This window comes from Pristiophorus japonicus, chromosome 5, assembly GCF_044704955.1.
Source record: "Pristiophorus japonicus isolate sPriJap1 chromosome 5, sPriJap1.hap1, whole genome shotgun sequence".
NCBI classification, from domain to species: Eukaryota; Metazoa; Chordata; class Chondrichthyes; family Pristiophoridae; genus Pristiophorus; species Pristiophorus japonicus.
Window position 1 is genome coordinate 38,961,656 of NC_091981.1, and position 20,450 is coordinate 38,982,105.

Consider the following 20,450-nt stretch of genomic DNA (forward strand, 5'->3'; position numbering starts at 1 on the left):
ACCTTAATCAGACACTCCGCGGCGGCGTACAAAAGTCGGATCCGGGCGACGAAATGCGTCCCGAACCCGAAAGCGCGCAGAGTTCCGAGCAGATAGTCGTGATCCACCCTGTCGAACGCCTTCTCTTGGTCGAGGGATAGGAAGGCGACCGACAGACCAGCCTCCTGGGAACAATGGATGAGGTCCCGGACCAGATGGATGTTATCGTGGATTGTCCGGCCCGGGACCGTGTAGGACTGGTCGGGGTGGATCATGTGGTCCAGCACGGCACCAAGGCGAGCAGACATCGCCCTGGCGAAGATTTTGTAGTCCGTGCTGAGGAGGGAGACCGGGCGCCAGTTCTTAAGGAGGCGGAGATCGCCCTTCTTAGGCAGCAGGATGATGACTGCCCTGCGCCAAGAGAGGGGCATCTCCCCGGTCGCCAGACTTTCCCCCAGGACCCGCGCGTAGTCGCTCCCCAGGACGTCCCAGAACGCCCTGTGGAACTCCACGGTCAGCCCGTCCAGCCCCGGGGATTTTCCCCTCGAGAGCCGGTCGAGGGCACCGGTCAGCTCTCCTTGTGCATGAATCCCAAAAAGTTAATTTGCAGGTGCAGCAGGTAATCAGGAAGGTGAATGGAATGTTGGCCTTCATTGCGAGAGGGATGGAGTACAAAAGCAGGGAGGTCCTGCTGCAACTGTACAGGGTATTGGTGAGGCCGCACCTGGAATACTGCATGCAGTTTTGGTCACCTTACTTAAGGAAGGATATACTAGCTTTGGAGGGGGTACAGAGACGATTCACTCGGCTGATTCCGGAGTTGAGGGGGTTACCTTATGATGATCGATTGAGTAGACTGGGTCTTTACTCGTTGGAGTTCAGAAGAATGAGGGGTGATCTTATAGAAACATTTAAAATAATGAAAGGGATAGACAAGATAGAGGCAGAGAGGTTGTTTCTACTGGTCGGGGAGACGAGAACTAGGGGGCACAGCCTCAAAATACGGGGGAGCCAATTTAAAACCGAGTTGAGAAGGAATTTCTTCTCGCAGAGGGTTGTGAATCTGTGGAATTCTCTGCTCGAGGAAGCTGTTGAGGCTAGCTCATTGAATGTATTCAAATCACAGATAGATAGATTTTCAACTAATAAGAGAATTAAGGGTTATGGGGAACGGGTGGGTAAGTGGAGCTGAGTCCACAGCCAGATCAGCCATGATCTTGTTGAATGGCGGAGCAGGCTAGATGGCCTATTCCTGTTCCTAATTCTTATGTTCTTATGTTCCCCTTCATACTGGTATATTATCTGTATACTATCTAACTTCTAATGTGTGACTTCTAAGTGAACTTCCTATAGAAGGGATATGTATGCTGGCTGGTGGTAAGGTAGCAGTGGCAGCTGGTTGGAGTTTAGGCAGTCCAGTAATTCCTTCTGCTGGTTCATATGATCATCCTGTAACTGATTCAGCCATGCCACTGATGTGACTGGCACATCTGTCACATGCACGGGACAGCTGGATGGGCCATATATTTAGCATCACTGTCCATAGTGGCTTCTCCCTCAGAATTAAGCATACCCTACGTAAATGGAAAAGTTAACATAAATTCACTACTTCCATGTCACATTTGAGTGAAACCAGTGAATACATTGGTTGCGAGTGAAGGGCATGCGGCGAGGTTAAACGGAGACTCCAATGTTTTTTTTAACGCGCGCGCAATCTGTAGTAAACAGTCAACGCTGCAGAAGTCTCCTCAATAATAATAGAAAATACAACCCTCTTAACACATCGTGTCAAAAGTATCGATGGTTCCTTATCTTTTACCTGAAGAAAGGTCAGGGGCTAGACTTTCCACTTATGTGCAGATCGCCCAAAAATGGGCGTTATTTCCAGCGTTGGTGGTAAATATGTTTTTTGAGATCGCCGGATTATCGCCCATTTTCAAAACCACAACTTTCCATTTTATAAAATGGCCGTTACTGCGAGCGATTTGAAATCGGCATTAGCATTAAGATTTTTTTACCTTCTGCCGTAAAATGTCAGCGTCCTTAGCAACGGCATGGCAACGGTCGTTTCTTGCGTTTCAGGAGGTCAGGGGTCATTAGATGCGCAGAAGAGGAGAGAGAGAGAGAGAGGGGGAGCAGAGAGGAACTAAAAGCGTGTGTGGGTGTGGTGTGTGCTTGTTTGGCTGATTTGGGAGGTAGGAGGGAGATTTTCCAGCAGCAAAAAGAATTCAGAGCACAAATAATGTTCCCACCAAGTTTTTGGCGGAAATTTTAATTTTTTTTACAATGGAAGGGTTAGAGGAGGCGACACAGCACGCTGTGCAGACTGATGCTGGCAAAAGCAGCAAGGTGGGAGAGGAACAATTGGGAGGACGAAAAAGAGTGAGGAGATTCTCAGACAAGGCAAATGCCTCCCTCCTGCAGGAGGTCACGTCATGCTGGGGTCAACTGACCAAGGGTAGGTGTGGGAAACCCATCCCAAAGGTCTACCAGAGGATATGGGCCGACATAGTCTCGTCGGCGACCAACCAGGTGCATGAGGGCAACCAGTGCTGCAAGCGCTGGATTAACCATGTCGGATCCGCCAGAGTAAGTATTACATTTATTTACATGTACTTATATATTTAGATAATTTGAATTGTAAATGTAATGAATGATTAAAATCAGATATGATGTCTTGTACTTATACCGGGAATGTTTTACTCAAAGCCTGCGTTCACGGTGTACGTCTTTAGATAAAGAATGATAATTTTCATCATAATCATGATTCATCTGTTGGCTATGTGTTGTCTCTGTGACAATACCTAGCAATGATCTCACGCAATGATTTCATGCCATGTCATGCTGGTGTTACCTTTTACAAAAGAAGCTTTCAAGGAATAGGGCTGAGCAGAGGCGAACGGGTGATGGGTCACCAGTCATCAGTGACCTTACCGACATTGAGGAGCGGGTGCTGGCACTAGTGGGGAGCCACCCCTGGTCGGCCACGCATGCAGCAGCCGTACCTGATGTGATGCCATGTGAGTAAAGTATATACCATTGTGTGATGTAAAATCAATAGATGCCACACCCACTCATATCCGACCAATAATATATGATAGATGAATGATAAAAGTATTCTCTATATAATGATGGCCTCATGAGAATCATTGCAATGCAGAATTTGGTGGTGGTCATGAAATGTGATGTCTGTGATGATTTTGATCGTGGTGGTGCTTTTGTCGTACATATGCTGTGTGTAGCGCTGGAATCACCTTGTGACCCTAGCACCCCTTCTCCTCTAATAACCTTATTTATATTTTGCAGCTCAGCCAGCAGCGCGACCCCATGCAAGACCACCGAGGCCAAAAGGTAGGGGGCGCAGGGCCGGACTCGCCGGACGATCCTCCATCTGGTGCTGAGGAGCCCCAATTCTTGCCCGTGGATCTGCTGGGTCCTTTCTCCAAGGATGACAGTGCCGACTTTGAGGAGCCTGCATCGCCAAGCTCCGTAATGCAATCCACACCAAAGACATCTAATGCTCCTGTGGCCATTCCCACCTCCATCGTGGAGGTACCGGTGCCAAGCACCTTGCCACAGGGCACCCGAGATGTCTCCAGGACGGCGCCGACCAAGCGGAGGTTGGTTCGACGTGGCAGATCTGCTCCACGAGTGGCAGATCTGAGCGGGACATGGTAGACTTGTCCAGGAGGAGTGTTGACATAGGTCAGCAGATCCTACAATGAGGGGCATATCCCAACAGCTGGCCAGTATGTCCGCCACCATGAGGAGTGCGTGCCGCAAATGGCGGAGGCCCTGCAGGTGATAGCCAGGAACACTGGTGGCAGAGGCCTCTCAGAGGTCCCGGAGTGCAGCACTGCACCCCAAGGTGCTACACCCCCATTGCCAACGACACATGAGAGCCAGGAGGAAGATCTTGCTTCTGGCTCGGAGCACGTTCCCACCTCGGGACTGTCCTCTCCCGTATCCATCCAACCAGCGGTTCTGCCGCCATCCCATCCCCAATAAAGCAGCGCCTGAGGAGCTCCTCGGCCAGGCAGCTTGGAGTCAGGAGAGGAAGGGGAAGGGGTAGAGGCGGGGAAGAGAAGCTGTGGGGGGGGGGTGCGGGGGAGGAGAGAAGGAGAGTGATGTGCATGGCCACAGGTGTTGTCTTGGTCATATTTTTATCTTGTTGGTGCTATTTTGTTGGGAGGTTTGGGGAAGGGGGGAGGGGGCTACCTTGTTTTGCATTTGTGTTGTGTTGTTGGAAATGTTGACCATTTGATTGATCTAAATGTTATAAATTTGTTGCAGGTGGGGTGTTTTTTACAGTTATAATTATGATTTCATACAAATGTTCTCATTAAATGTTTTTTATTTAACATAACCTTGTTGTGTTTTGTCTCAGATAGCTGCACCATTACACACTGGTGATTCCTTAACATGAAAGGGGATAATTAAACTTAACATGAAATCAACTTAAACTTTAACTGTCACCAAGCTGATGCACACCATTGATGTATGAGCTGCAGACACAGCAGTGTTGCAGCTTTGTAAATACCAGCAACGTTACTTCAAGCAAAGCACTCATTGATGAGCTGTTGACTGTTATATATGTAAACCTGTAAATATCTTGTTTAACCACCAGAGGGCTCATCCCCTGGAGTCCCAAGGGATCCCACAATCCCTTGGGAGCACCTATACATAAGAAGGCCTCACAGGCTGGAGAGGCACTCTGGAGACCTGTAATAAAGGACTACGGTCACATATTACTTTGAGCTTACAGTATCTGGTCAGATTCTTTATTCAAGACATAACACTGATGCAAGAGTCTTGCAGTTGTGTAGCTACTACGGGCCCTTTCCTGCGGTCTAGAGGGGGCTGGGGGCATGGTTTCAGCATCAGCCTGATTGTCTGGCCGAGGTCAGCGTCCACCTCCTTGTCCTCCTCTTCCTCTCTCTCCTGAGGTGGACCGGCAATCCCTTTTGGCAATTCTTGTTCCCTCCTGATAGCCAAGTTGTGCAGCATGGAGCACACCATCACAAATTAAGCTACCTGCTCAGGGTGGTATTGTACCTCGCCTCCTGAGTGGTACAGGCACCTAAATTGCTGCTTAAGCACGCCAATGGTTTTCTCGACAATACTGCATGTGGCTCTGCAGCTCTGATTGTATCACTTCTCGGCTTCTGTCTGGGTGTTATGCAGGGCGGTCATCAGCCAGGTGGCGAGGCCATATCCTTTGTCATCAAGCATCCAGCATTGACCTTGTGGCTGACTGGTACAGATACATAGAAACATAGAAACATAGAAAATAGGTGCAGGAGCAGGCCATTCAGCCCTTCTAGCCTGCACCGCCATTCAATGAGTTCATGGCTGAACATGAAACTTCAGCACCCCATTCCTGCTTTCTCGCCATACCCCTTGATCCCCCGAGTAGTAAGGACTTCATCTAACTCCCTTTTGAATATATTTAGTGAATTGGCCTCAACTACTTTCTGTGGTAGAGAATTCCACAGGTTGAAGAAGTTTCTCCTCATCTCGGTCCTAAATGGCTTACCCCTTATCCTCAAACTGTGACCCCTGGTTCTGGACTTCCCCAACATTGGGAACATTCTTCCTGCATCTAACCTGTCTAAACCCGTCAGAATTTTAAACGTTTCTATGAGGTCCCCTCTCATTCTTCTGAACTCCAGTGAATACAAGCCCAGTTGATCCAGTCTTTCTTGATAGGTCAGTCCCACCATCCCGGGAATCAGTCTGGTGAATCTTCGCTGCACTCCCTCAATAGCAAGAATGTCCTTCCTCAAGTTAGGAGACCAAAACTGTACACAATACTCCAGGTGTGGCCTCACCAAGGCCCTGTACAACTGTAGCAACACCTCCCTGCCCCTGTACTCAAATCCCCTCGCTATGAAGGCCAACATGCCATTTGCTTTCTTAACCGCCTGCTGTACCTGCATGCCAACCTTCAATGACTGATGTACCATGACACCCAGGTCTCGTTGCATCTTCCCTTTTCCTAATCTGTCACCATTCAGATAATAGTCTGTCTCTCTGTTTTTACCACCAAAGTGGATAACCTCACATTTATCCACATTATACTTCATCTGCCATGCATTTGCCCACTCACCTAACGTATCCAAGTCACTCTGCAGCCTAATAGCATCCTCCTCGCAGCTCACACTGCCACCCAACTTAGTGTCATCCGCAAATTTGGAGATACTGCATTTAATCCCCTCGTCTAAATCATTAATGTACAATGTAAACAGCTGGGGCACCAGCACAGAACCTTGAGGTACCCCACTAGTCACTGCTTGCCATTCTGAAAAGTACCCATTTACTCCTACTCTTTGCTTCCTGTCTGACAACCAGTTCTCAATCCACGTCAGCACACTACCCCCAATCCCATGTGCTTTAACTTTGCACATTAATCTCTTGTGTGGGACCTTGTCAAAAGCCTTCTGAAAGTCCAAATATACCACATCAACTGGTTCTCCTTTGTCCACTTTACTGGAAACATCCTCAAAAAATTCCAGAAGATTTGTCAAGCATGATTTCCCTTTCACAAATCCATGCTGACTTGGACCTATCATGTCACCATTTTCCAAATGCGCTGCTATGACATCCTTAATAATTGATTCCATCATTTTACCCACTATTGAGGTCAGGCTGACCGATCTATAATTCCCTGTTTTCTCTCTCCCTCCTTTTTTAAAAAGTGGGGTTACATTGGCTACCCTCCACTCCATAGGAACTGATCCAGAGTCAATGGAATGTTGGAAAATGACTGTCAATGCATCCGCTATTTCCAAGGCCACCTCCTTAAGTACTCTGGGATGCAGTCCATCAGGCCCTGGGGATTTATCGGCCTTCAATCCCATCAATTTCCCCAACACAATTTCCCGACTAATAAAGATTTCCCTCAGTTCCTCCTCCTTACTAGACCCTCTGACCCCTTTTATATCCGGAAGGTTGTTTGTGTCCTCCTTAGTGAATACCGAACCAAAGTACTTGTTCAATTGGTCTGCCATTTCTTTGTTTCCCGTTATGACTTCCCCTGATTCTGACTGCAGGGGACCTATGTTTGTCTTTACTAACCTTTTTCTCTTTACATACCTATAGAAACTTTTGCAATCCGCCTTAATGTTCCCTGCAAGCTTCTTCTCATACTCCATTTTCCCTGCCCTAATCAAACCCTTTGTCCTCCTCTGCTGACTTCTAAATTTCTCCCAGTCCCCGGGTTCGCTGCTATTTCTGGCCAATTTGTATGCCACTTCCTTGGCTTTAATACTATCCATGATTTCACTAGATAGCCACGGTTGAGCCACCTTCCCTTTTCAATTTTTACGCCAGACAGGAATGTACAATTGTTGTAATTCATCCATGCGGTCTCTAAATGTCTGCCATTGCCCATCCACAGTCAACCCCCTAAGTATCATTCGCCAATCTATCCTAGCCAATTCACGCCTCATACCTTCAAAGTTACCCTTCTTTAAGTTCTGGACCATGGTCTCTGAATCAACTGTTTCATTCTCCATCCTAATGCAGAACTCCACCATATTATGGTCACTCTTCCCCAAGGGGCCTCGCACAATGAGATTGCTAATTAATCCTCTCTCATTACACAACACCCAGTCTAAGATGGCCTCCCCCCTAGTTGGTTCCTCGACATATTGGTCTAGAAAACCATCCCTTATGCACTCCAGGAAATCCTCCTCCACCGTATTGCTTCCAGTTTGGCTAGCCCAATCTATGTGCATGTTAAAGTCACCCATTATAACTGCTACACCTTTATTGCATCCACCCCTAATTTCCTGTTTGATGCCCTCCCCAACATCACTACTACTGTTTGGAGGTCTGTACACAACTCCCACTAACTGTTTTTGCCCTTTGGTGTTCCGCAGCTCTACCCATATAGATTCCACATCATCCAAGCTAATGTCTTTCCTAACTATTGCATTAATCTCCTCTTTAACCAGCAATGCTACCCCACCTTCTTTTCCTTTTATTCTATCCTTCCTGAATGTTGAATACCCCTGGATGTTGAGTTCCCAGCCCTGATCATCCTGGAGCCACGTCTCCGTAATCCCAATCACATCATATTTGTTAGCGTCTATTTGCACAGTTAATTCATCCACCTTATTGCGGATACTCCTTGCATTAAGACACAAAGCCTTCAGGCTTGTTTTTTTAACACCCTTTGTCCTTTTAGAATTTTGCTGTACAGTGGCCCTTTTTGTTCTTTGCCTTAGGTTTCTCTGCCCTCCACTTTTCCTCATCTCCTTTCTGTCTTTTGCTTTTGCCTCCTTTTTGTCTCCCTCTGTCTTCGTGCATTGGTTCCCATCCCCCTGCCATATTAGTTTAACTCCTCCCCAACAGCACTAGCAAACACTCCCCCTAGGACATTGGTTCCGGTCCTGCCCAGGTGCATACCATCCGGTTTGTACTGGTCCCACCTCCCCCAGAACCGGTTCCAATGCCCCAGGAATTTGAATCCCTCCCTGCTGCACCATTGCTCAAGCCACATATTCATCTGCGCTATCCTGCGATTCCTACTCTGACTAGCACGTGGCACTGGTAACAATCCCGAGATTACTACTTTTGAGGTCCTACTTTTTAATTTAGCTCCTAGCTCCTTAAATTTGTTTCGTCGGACCTCATCCCTTTTTTTACCTATGTCGTTGGTACCAATGTGCACCACGACAACTGGCTGTTCTCCCTCCCATTTCAGAATGTCCTGCACCCGCTCCGAGACATCCTTGACCCTTGCACCAGGGAGGCAACATACCATCCTGGAGTCTCGGTTGCGGCCGCAGAAACGCCTATCTATTCCCCTCACCATTGAATCCCCTATCACTATCGCGCTCCCACTCTTTTTCCTGCCCTCCTGTGCAGCAGAGCCAGCCACGGTGCCATGAACTTGGCTGCTGCTGCCCTCCCCTGATGAGTCATCCCCCCCAACAGTACTCAAAGCGGTGTATCTGTTTTGCAGGGGGATGACCACAGGGGACCCCTGCACTACCTTCCTTGCACTACTCTTCCTGCTGGTCTTCCATTCCCTATCTGGCTGTGGACCCTTCTCCTGCGGTAAGACCAACTCACTACACGTGATACTCACGTCATTCTCAGCATCGTGGATGCTCCAGAGTGAATCCACCCTCAGCTCCAATTCCGCAACGCGGACCGTCAGGAGCTCGAGGCGGATACACTTCCCGCACACGTAGTCGCCAGGGACACCGGAAGTGTCCCCGAGTTCCCACATGGTACAGAAGGAGCATAACGCCCGACCGAGCTCTCCTGCCATGACTTAACCCTTAGGTACACTTAAATTGGCAACAACAATGTTAAAAGTGCTCTTACACAGGATGTGAGCATCATGAATACTGCCTGGAAATTTTGCATTCACTGCCATAATAATTTGCTGGTGGTCGACAACGAGTTGCACATTCAGGGAATGGACTCCCTTTCAGTTCCGAAAAACCTCTCCACATGGCGATGTGTTGACAGTCTATTGCTCCCTGCACCTTGGGGAAGTTAGCAATTCGGTAGAATCCTAGAGCCCTTTCAGTCTGAGCCTCCCTGGTCATAGGGAAGCTGATAAAGTCCATCATGCGTGCGTAAAGGACTTCAGTGACCTGTCGAATGCAGAAATGTGTGGCATGCTGAGATATAGCGCAAATGTCGCCAACTGAGGCTTGAAAGGAACCCGATGCATAGAAGGAAAGTGCCGCGGTGAGCTTGACCTCGATGGACAGTGCGGTCCTGATGGTGCTGGCAGGCTGCATATCTCCCCTGATGAGCTAGCATATCTCACTGATAACATAGAAAATAGATGCAGGAGTAGGTCATTCAGCACTTTGAGTGAGCATGCACCCCCATTCAATATGATCATGGCTGATCATGCAACTTCAGTACCCCATTCCTGCTTTCTCTCCATACCCCTTGATCCCTTTAGCCGTAAGGGCCAAATCTAACTCCCTTTTGAACATATCTAATAAACTGGCCTCAACAACTTTCTGTGGTAGAGAATTCCACAGGTTCACAATTCTCTGAGTGAAGACGTTTCTCCTCATCTCGGCCCTAAATGGCTTACCCCTTATCCTTAGACTGTGACCCCTGGTTCTGGACTTCCCCAACATCGGGAACATTCTTCCTGCATCTAACCTGTCCAATCCCGTCAGAATTTTATATGTTTCTATGAGATCCCCTCTCATTCTTCTAAAGTCCAGTGAATATAAGCCCAGTCGATCCAGTCTTTCTTCATATGTCAGTCCTGCCATCCCGGGAATCAGTTTGGTGAACCTTCGCTGCACTCCCTCAATAGCAAGAATGTCCTTCCTCAGATTAGGAGACCAAAACTGCACACAATACTCAAGGTGAGGTCTCACCAAAGCCCTGTACAACTGCAGTAAGACCTCCCTGCTCCTATCCTCAAATCCCCTCGCTATGAAGGCCAGTATGCCATTTGCTTTCTTTACTGCCTGCTGTACCTGCATGCCTACCTTCAACGACTGATGTACCATGACACCCAGGTCTCGTTGCATCTCGCCTTTTATTAATCTGTCACCATTCAGATAATCATCTGCCTTCCTGTTTTTGCCACCAAAGTGGATAACCTCACACTTATCCACATTATACTGCATCTGCCATGCATTTGCCCACTCACCTAACCTGTCCAAGTCCCCCTGCAGCCTCCTGGCATCCTTCTCGCAGCTTGCACTGCCAACCAGCTTAGTGTCATCTACAAACTTGGAGATATTACATTCAAACCTCTTTGTGGAAGCAGTCCCCTAAAGCATATGTTATCAGACAAGTTCATGTAAGACTGCTTCTCCCTGTATGTGCGTGGGGTGTTAGGCCTCGTCCTCCTCTTAGATTGAGCACATAATGCTGTTGCATATACCTTCTGCCATCTCTAGTCTGCAGCATGAGCGTGGTCATCAAGACAGGCTGAGAAATGACAGGCCCCATTCCAATAACTATCAGTATTATATCTATTATTCACAAACAATAAATTTTCCCACTAAGACATCTAAACTAAATTCCAATCGTCCACATATGATAAGATGTTTGATCAGATGGTCAAATCACCTTAAAATAACTCCACAGTACATCAAAACTCCCTAGAAATTGAAGCAGCCTTTTAAATGAAGCGACCTGCGATTTACAAAATGGCGTCCATACCGATTAGTTCAGGTGAGAACAACTTTTTCACAGATTTTTTCGGCGCTGAATATTTTCGGTGATGTGTGCGAGGTGCCGAAAGTAACGCTCGCCGATATTTTGGCCGTTAGTTTCGCCCATTCTGATCCTTACACCAAAAAAAAAGTGGGCGAGCGGTATTATTATTTCTCGCCGTTAAGTACATGTCGAAAGTAACGCTGGGTGATAAGTGGGTGTTATTTTCCATTTTGTGCCTAAATGGGCGATATCTGGGCGTTATACCTCATCTCAGCGTTAAAATGGACGTTAAGTGGGTGGTATCGATGCAAAAAAAGTGGAAAGTCTAGCCCCTTTTGCACGGATGTTTTGTTTTGAGTTAGATGGTTGAGGAGCAGGTCATCTGTTTAGCCAGAATGTCAGATACCTACTTTGAGGTATATTTGTATCCAGAAACGCTTCAAAGATAAAACTAAACACCTTTCATGAGAATGAGATGCAACTGGCGCCCAAAATCAGATTATGAAAATTTGAGGGAGGGAGGGCAAGTGATACTGTTGCACTGAGTGAACAAAGAATATTACCAGATGGACTTTCAAAAAAAAAATTGGCTGCCTTATGGAAGCAAAAGCTTTTACTGGGCTGCAGTTCAATAGGCAATTGCTGCCCTCTGGTGTTGTGTCCAAGTTGACTGGCCTTACTCCGTGAGTCTAGAAAGTGAAGTGTTCGGGTGTTTTAAGGTTTAATCTTCGCCCTCACCCAGACATAAACTTCCAGCCAGGGAAGTCAGTCAGGCTGTGTTTTCTCCTCCCTTCTGAGACTGACTGTGCCTTTCTCCTACTGTGTTCAGAACACTCGGTTCAACACAGACTGGCATCTTTTTTATAAACGTGGCTGAAAAATATTGGGAATGGTGCAAAGACATCGTGTGAATTAAAAAATTTAACAACCCCTCTAGTCATAGAAATGGTGAATTAAAATGACCAATTATGCTTTTAAGGATGTTGCATGCTGCTCTTTACTGTACTTGATCAAATAAAATGGCAGTGTAGCTAATTTTCTTAAAGGAAGAAAGGGAATGTTTTTGTTTCTCCCAGTGCTAAGAATCACTGCTATTAATGTTAATATCGAATTTCATTTCTCAGTTCACAAGGAGTTTCTACCCAATTCTAGTGAGTTTAAGAGACCATAGAAGTTTCCAACACAGAAGAAAGCTATTGGGTATAGGGCCATCATGCCTGTGCTGGCCCTGCAGCATGGAGGCCCCGACCTGTGAGAGACCATCAGCGGCAGGTCGGGGCCATAAAAGGAGCGCCAAGTGGCGGCCATGAGCAGCGTGGAGGCATGCCACTAGAAGGTTCAGCGCGAGCTGGTGCAGGAGGGCAACGGCAGCGAAGAGTGACGTCAGCAAGGTCTAGGTCGGTGATTGGCGCATGGGCAGGTGCAGCAAGAGCAACGAGATCGGGGCGAAGGAGCTGTGAGAGACGATGGAGGGATGTGATCGAGGCCCAGGGGAGGTGTGGGTTCAGGGCCAGGGGCCCAGGGACAGCATGGGCTAGCCCACACTGATATGTGTACGCACTGGGTCTGTGCAGCAGAGCAGGTCTCCAGTTGTCTTGGGTAATCCTTGCCACTGGACCAAGACCTCGCTCTATCAAGCCCGTGTGGTGGCTGGTGTGTAACGGCCACCACACATTTAAAAAATCCACGCACAGGCACCTTCCACCCTTGAAACTCTGTGAGCTCATTCTTTTTTTTAGCGTGGAAGCAAGTCATCCTCGTTTCGAGGGACCACCTATGATCGCTGGCCCTCTACAAGAGTACTCCAAATCTGATTCATTACCCCAATCGTTTCCTGTATCATCATCTGCTTCAAATGTTTATCTACTCTTACTTCCAACTACCCTCAATCAACATAACAGAAAACAGATTATCTGGTCATTATCACATTGCTGTTTGTGGGAGCTTGCCTGCACGCAAATTGGCTGCCGTGTTTCCCACATTACAACAGTGACTACACTCAAAAAAACTTCATTGGCTGTAAGGTGATTTGACACGTCCGGTCATGCCGCATGAAAGGTGCTGTATAATCGACGTCATTCTTTTTTTTACCCTTGCAACCCTAAGAATTGTCTATAATTACCATACAAGTACAAATGTGATCCCGTTGAGACCACCCGCCTTGCAAATATTCACAGGCTTACTTGATGATATTTGCAATTTTTTAAATAAAGCCTCCTTTGGCTGCAGTAAGTGAACAGCTGGAATTAAAATAGGAGGAAATCTCGACTTGAGTTTAGTTTGAAAAGCTTAATAGAAACTTAGAAACATAGAAAATAGGTGCAGGAGTAGGCCATTCGGCCCTTCGAGTCTGCACCACCATTCAATAAGATCATGGCTGATCATTCACCTCAGTACCCCTTTCCTGCTTTCTCTCCATACCCCTTGATCCCTTTAGCTGTAAGGGCCATATCGAACTCCCTCTTGAATAATCCAATGAACTGGCATCAACAACTCTCTGCGGTAGGAAATTCTACAGGTTAACAACTCTCTGAGTGAAGAAGTTTCTCCTCATCTCAGTCCTAAATGGCTTACCCTTTATCCTTAGACTGTGTCCCCTGGTTCTGGACTTCCCCAACATCGGGAACATTCTTCCTGCATCTAACCTGTCCAGTCCCGTCAGAATTTTATATGTTTCTATGAGATCCCCTCTCATCCTTCTAAACTCCAGTGACTAAAGTCCCAGTCGATCCAGTCTCTCCTCATATGTCAGTCCAGCCATCCCGGGAATCATTCTGGTGAACTTTCGCTGCACTCCAATAGCAAAAACATCCTTCCTCAGATTAGGCGACCAAAACGGAACACAATATTCCAGGTGAGGCCTCACCAAGGCCCTGTACAACTGCAGTAAGACCTCACTGCTCCTAGACTCAAATCCCCTAGCTATGAAGGCCAACATACCATTTGCCTTCTTCACCATCTGCTGTACCTGCATGCCAACTTTCAGTGACTGATGTACCATGACACCCAGGTCTCGTTGCAACTCCCCTTTTCCTAATCTGCCGCCATCCAGATAATATTCTGCCTTCGTGTTTTTGCCCAAAGGTGGATAACCTCACATTTATCCACATTATACTGTATCTGTCATGCATTTGCCCACTCACCTAACCTGTCCAAGTCACCCTGCAGCCTCTTCGTGTCCTCCTCACAGCTCACACCACCACCCAGTTTAGTGTCATCTGCAAACTTGGAGATATTACACTCAATTCCTTCATCTAAATCATTAATGTATATTGTAAATAGCTGGGGTCCCAGCACTGAACCCTGTGGCACCCCACTAGTCACTGCCTGCCATTCTGAAAAGGACCCATTTATCCCGACTCTCTGCTTCCTGTCTGCCAACCAGTTCTCTATCTACATCAGTACATTACCCCCAATACCATGTGCTTTATTTTTGCACACCAATCTCGTGTGGGACCTTGTCAAAAGCCTTTTGAAAGTCCAAATACACCACATCCACTGGTTTTCCCTTGTCCACTCTACTAGTTACATCCTCAAAAAATTCCAGAAGATTTGTCAAGCATGATTTCCCTTTCATAAATCCATGCTGACTTGGACCGATCCTGTCACTGCTTTCCAAATGCGCTGCTATTTCATCTTTAATAATTGATTCCAACATTTTCCCCACTACTGATGTCAGGCTAACCGATCTATAATTACCCGTTTTCTCTCTCCCTCCTTTTTTAAAAAGTGGTGTTACATTAGCTACCCTCCAGTTCGTAGGAACTGATCCAGAGTTGATAGACTGTTGGAAAATGATCACCAATGCATCGACTATTTCTAGGGCCACTTCCTTAAGTACTCTGGGATGCAGACAATCAGGCCCCGGGGATTTATCAGCCTTCGGGTATGCTTTTAGAACATGTAGTATAAATTATTCAGGTGCTAAGCAGCTATACAAGTTCTAAACCTTACATCCCAATGACTTGCAAACCAATTTAGAAAAAAATTAAAATCTACTGTTCCATAAATGTAACCTCTAATATGGAAAAAGAAATAGCAATATGCAATGCATCAGAGTCATGCGCAAAATTAAAACTTTTCCCAGGTTTCAAACAGTCTGAAAAATGTCAGGAATTTTGTGAAATAAACCTTGAAAATTAAATTTATGCACATCTTGCTGTTTATAATTCCAGCACTCTGCAGAACAAATCAACATTTTAAAAGCAGCTGTAAAGAATGTTAAAATAGCAATGTATAATTTTTCTTACCTTAAAAACTCTTTCTACTTCTGGGATGTCTTTAAAGGAGATGATGACTGGAATGATACCTAAAGCACTGAACTGCAAGGCAGCTGTAGCTATAGCCTCAGTGTCTTTGGATACACCATTAGTGATAAACACAGCTATTTTCCTCACAAGGACACCATTACGAACTCGTTTAAAAGTATTTCTTGCAACAAACTGCATACCAATGCCGATATTCCGTCTGCTAGCTGATCGTTCATGTCCTAGTGCCTCTAATTCTTTCAGAAGTAAGTGTTTTTTCCTAAAGTCTGAAAATCGAATGAAAGGCCTTGCTTCATTATTGTATGTCAGAACCGCCACACGAGCACCGGTGGGACAGTTGCTTTCAGCGATGTTAATATCCTGCAGAAAATTAATTACAATTTTCTTCATCCTTTCAAATATAGATCGTGTGATATCTGCAGACATGTCCAGAGCGAATGCCAGCTCCGTGGGGTATGCAGGGCACTCTCCTCTTCCTGCAACAATCCAAAGAAGCTCAATATTTAAAGATGTAATTTATTCAAGGAAGAGACAAAATTCAAAGGAAGGGCAAGTGTTTTATTTTACAAAACTCTTTAAAGATTACTTACTTTGCGAACAACAAGCTAAACAAAAAAAGAGAAAATAAAATTAATGATTGACGTTACAATATAACACTTATTTTTATTATTACCTGTTCATTTGAAACACAAAGATAATCAAGTAATTTGAATAACTGAGATTGCAGACCCTCAGGAAACGTTTAGTTAGGTTACATTGAGGAAAAATGTTACTGTGGCTATACAGTCCATAATCTTGTGTACTATATTTTAGTCAATATTATTTTAAATTGCTGTGAGCATGGACATTTAAATCAATAGTATTTAAACTGAAGGATGGTTGGTGCACTCAGTGGCACAAGCTGGAAGACAACTTGAGTTTAGTCTTGGGACTGCCTGCCATTCAGTTTTGTTTGTTTTGGTGAGTTTCCTCTGTTCTTGAACAAGCAGCTTGAGAGAACATGATGCAGTGGCAAGGTTCTCAATATTCAGAGATTGGAAAAAAATCAAGGACCAACTTGCCTTTGAAATTTGATTTTATTCATTAACCAATTATGAAAGAAGAGTGACAGTGGACCACATAACCTAGCATTGCACCTTGACTGAAGGAGATCTGATAGAAAGCACCCTATTGGGAGAGAAGACAGGATACACTAGCTTTTTTCACTTGCTTGTATTTTTTTTTAACGAGTTGTTCTCTTTCCTGATTCACTGATTCCTCAGCATGTAGTTGAGATAGGCATTCTGGAGGCGCCCTCAAAAGCTGAGCTGTTTAAAACAATGAATAGCTGAGTCATGCAGACCCGGAAGGTCACAGGTTGAATCCTCATCTGTGCTCAGTTAGTTGATTTCAGCTGGGGGAGTTAGGTGTGCAATGATTCGCATTGGTGTATACCTTCGGATTAGGTGACGAGAGTGTTCAAAGAAAACAAAGCAAAAAATACAAATCAATCTGGAAGCTGAATATTTCTACTCACTGAATAATCTGCACTGTTCATCATCCCAATTAAATGAATGGACAACAGGTTGCAGATGAGGTGATTATCTCCAATTTCTAATAAGATTGCAATTGCAATTTATAATGCTTTGTGAAAATATGGAGTGAAGACCATGCAGATATATTTTCCAACTGCCACTGTTCCTGTACGAGTGCTTAACATGTTCGTATTAAATTCCCCAATACAATTTTGTAATGCAGACATTACCCATTTAAACAAAAGCAAAATACTGCGGATGCTGGAATCTGAAAGAAAAACATAAAATGCTGGAAATCTCAGCGGGTCAGGCAACATCTGTGGAGAGAGAACAGAGTTCATGTTTCAGGTCGATGACCCTTCGATAGAACTGGCAGTAGTTCAAAATGTAACAGATTCTTAAGGAAGTGCTGGGGCCCTGAAAGGGGGTGGGTGGGGGGGGGGGGTGGTAAGAACAAAAGGGAAGGTCTGCATAGGGTGGAAGGAAGAAGAGATTTGAGAGATAAAGGAGATGATGGGCTGAATTGAGATGGTAATAGCACAAGTTAGGAAACAAAGCATGAGTCTAGATAGGGTGTGAATGGTGGAATAATTGCCAGCTGCCATGGGAAACAGAGAGAAACAAAATAAAAATTAAAAAGGCGGGAGGAAGTTTTTGTTTAAAAAAAGCTAGAAAGGGAACAAAATGTGTCTTTCTTTTTCCTCAACCGAGGATTCCCCTCCGCCTTGGTTAACATGGCCCTCGATCGTGTCTGTTCTATTTCCCACACCTCTGCTCTCACCACTTCCCCTCCCTCTCAGAACCACGACAGGGTTCCCCTTTTCCTCACCTTTCACCCCACCAACCTCCACGTTCAACGGATCATCCTCCGCCATTTCCGCCACCTCCAGCGTGATCCCACCACCAATCACATCTTCCCTTCCCCTCCCCTCTCAGCATTCCGAAGGGATCGCTCCCTCCGCGACACCCTGGTCCATTCTGCAGTCACCCCCCAGCACCCCCTTCCACTTCCCACGGCACCTTCCTGTGCAAGCGCAGGAGATGCAACATCTGCCCTTTTACTTCCTCCCTTCCCACTATCCAGGGCCCTAAGCACTTCTTCCAGGTGAAACAGCGATTTACTTGTACTACTTTTAATTTCGTATACTGTATTCGCTGCTCACGATGTGGTCTCCTCTACATTGGGGAGACCAAACACAGATTGGGTGACCGCTTTGCGGAATACCTCCATTCAGTCCGCAAGGGTGACCCCGAGCTTCCAGTTGCCTGTCACTTTCATTCTCTGCTCCACTCCGACCGCTCCGTCCTTGGCCTCCAACACTGTTCCAATGAAGCTCAACGCAAGTTTGAGGAACAGTACCTCATCTTTCGTTTAGGCCCTTTACAGCCTTCCGGACTCAACATCGAGTTCAACAATTTCAGACCATAACCTCTGCCCACATTTTGTTCCCTTTATCGCTTTTTTTTTACAAAAACTCGCCCTCCTTTTTAAAAAAAATTTTGTTTCTCTCTGTTTTCCATGGCAGCTGGCAATTATCCCACCATTCACACCCTATCTAGACTAACTTGTGCTATTACCATCTCAATTCAGCCCATCATCCCCTTTGTCTCTCAAATCTCTTCTATCACAGACCGACACTTTTGTTCATTCCACTCCTGACCCCCTTCCTCCCCATTTCAGGGCCCCAGCACATCCTTAAGAATCTGTTATATTTTGAACTCTTGCCAGTTCTGACGAAGGGTCATAGACCTGAATGTTAACGCTGTTTCTCTCTCCACAGATGCTGCCTGACCTGCTGAGATTTCCAGCATTTTCTGTATTTATTACCCATTTAAACCTGGACTAACACCTGTGTTAAAAATACCACAGAGAGAATATGTTAAACTCTCATAACTAAACAGAATTATTTGAAAAATATTGCTACATATATCACTTCCCAGCTTATATTAGATAATCAAACTTTTCTTTGTTCTAGAATACAGCCTCTGGTAGACTGATTTTTGACTTGGCCTCCAATTTGAAAATCCTGAAACTTACAGGCTTATAAATGCTCCAATGCTCAAATATCTTTGATCACTGTCTGCTGAACAGAGGAGTTCTTGCAATAGGTTGTAGTATCCATATATCTGTTGTACCTCTGAGGGTCAAATTAAGACTGAGGCACACTTTGAATGAAACCCCCGGTCTGCTGTTCTGCTGAGAAGGGTGCTATGTAACTCTAGACGTCACCTTTGATCCCTAAAAGTAATCAAGCAAAACTCAAGAATATCCACCTAATCCTACAGGGTAACTACACAACTTTGACTGATTACTTACTATATGTTTCTTGATGTCAGCGGTACACAATACATTGTATTCCATGGAGTTTCTGATCAGATTTGTTTTTACTTATCCTTATAATTTTCAATCAAATATTTATCAAGCTCTATTTTGAATGCGTGAATTGACACAGGATTAACACAGACAGACAGATTTGGATGTATATATTGCCTTTCACCAGACGTCTCAAAACGCTTTATAGCCAATGAAGTACTTTTGGATTACTTAACTGCTTTTGCTGGAAATCAGTTCCACATATTCACAACTCTGGGTGGGAAGAGCTCTTTTAGTTTCAACTCTCTTTTGAAGCTATTTAAATATAGTTTCACATTAACAGTTTCAGTCAGAAGATGACTTTTAGTTCATCTTGCCCACCTTATTATTCTCTTAGTATTGCCTTAGTTATTCCTACATTACAACAGTGACTACACTTCAAAAAATACTACATTGGCTGTAAAGCACTTTGGGATGTCTGGTGGTTGTAAAAGGTGCTAAATAAATGCAAATCTTTCTTTTTTTAGTGAATTTCTAACAATCCTGAATTCCATTTGTTGCAAACAATTTGCCTTGTTCCTTCTTGAAAGACATTAAGGCTTCTTGTTGCATCACCTGTGCTGGTAATCTGTTACTTACAACCATCCTTTTAGTTACAAAGTTCCTTGTGCATTTCCGATTTTCTTTTGCTGTCGTTAAGTTTGAATCTGTGTCCGCCATACCTCTCAACTGTTCCAATTTAATCAGGATGTCCCAATTTTATGAATGAATTTTAATCTTGTCCCAACTGTCACATCTTTAGTGTAGCATTTAGGAACATAGGAACAGAAGTATGTCATTCAATTAGGTCATGGTTGATCTGTATCTTAACTCCATCTATCCACATTCTGTAACTCTTAGATTTTTGTTAGGCAAGGGTATTATCAATCTTAGTTGACCTAGCCTCGCCTCAACAGCTTTTTGGGAGAGAGAGTTCCAGATTTCCACGACTCTTTGGTGAAGAAGTGCTTTCTGACCTCCCCTGAACAATGTTAAGGCTATGCCCCCTTGTTCTGGATTCCCCCACCAGTAGAAATTGTTTATTTCTATCTACCCTATCAACTTCTTTGATCATCATAAACACCTCAATTAGATCACCCCTTAAACTTTCAAATAATAATGTCCTCCAGTCTAAAAAGGTTGGTTCTTAGACTTTTGTTGTAGTTAAGAGAAAAA

The 20,450-nt window shown here is 45.1% G+C and overlaps 1 protein-coding gene across 1 annotated transcript in view; it reads right to left on the bottom strand.

The window, feature by feature from the left end:
• The window catches only part of LOC139264304 (collagen alpha-6(VI) chain-like), a 266,694-nt gene that overhangs the window by 66,124 nt on the left and 180,120 nt on the right, over nt 1–20,450 (bottom strand). The window contains exons 31-32 of the mRNA XM_070880548.1: nt 15,998–16,012; nt 15,390–15,883 (exon numbers count right to left, since the gene is read on the bottom strand). Of these exons, the coding sequence (XP_070736649.1) occupies nt 15,390–15,883; nt 15,998–16,012 (509 nt within the window). The remainder of the gene's footprint in view (nt 1–15,389; nt 15,884–15,997; nt 16,013–20,450) is intronic.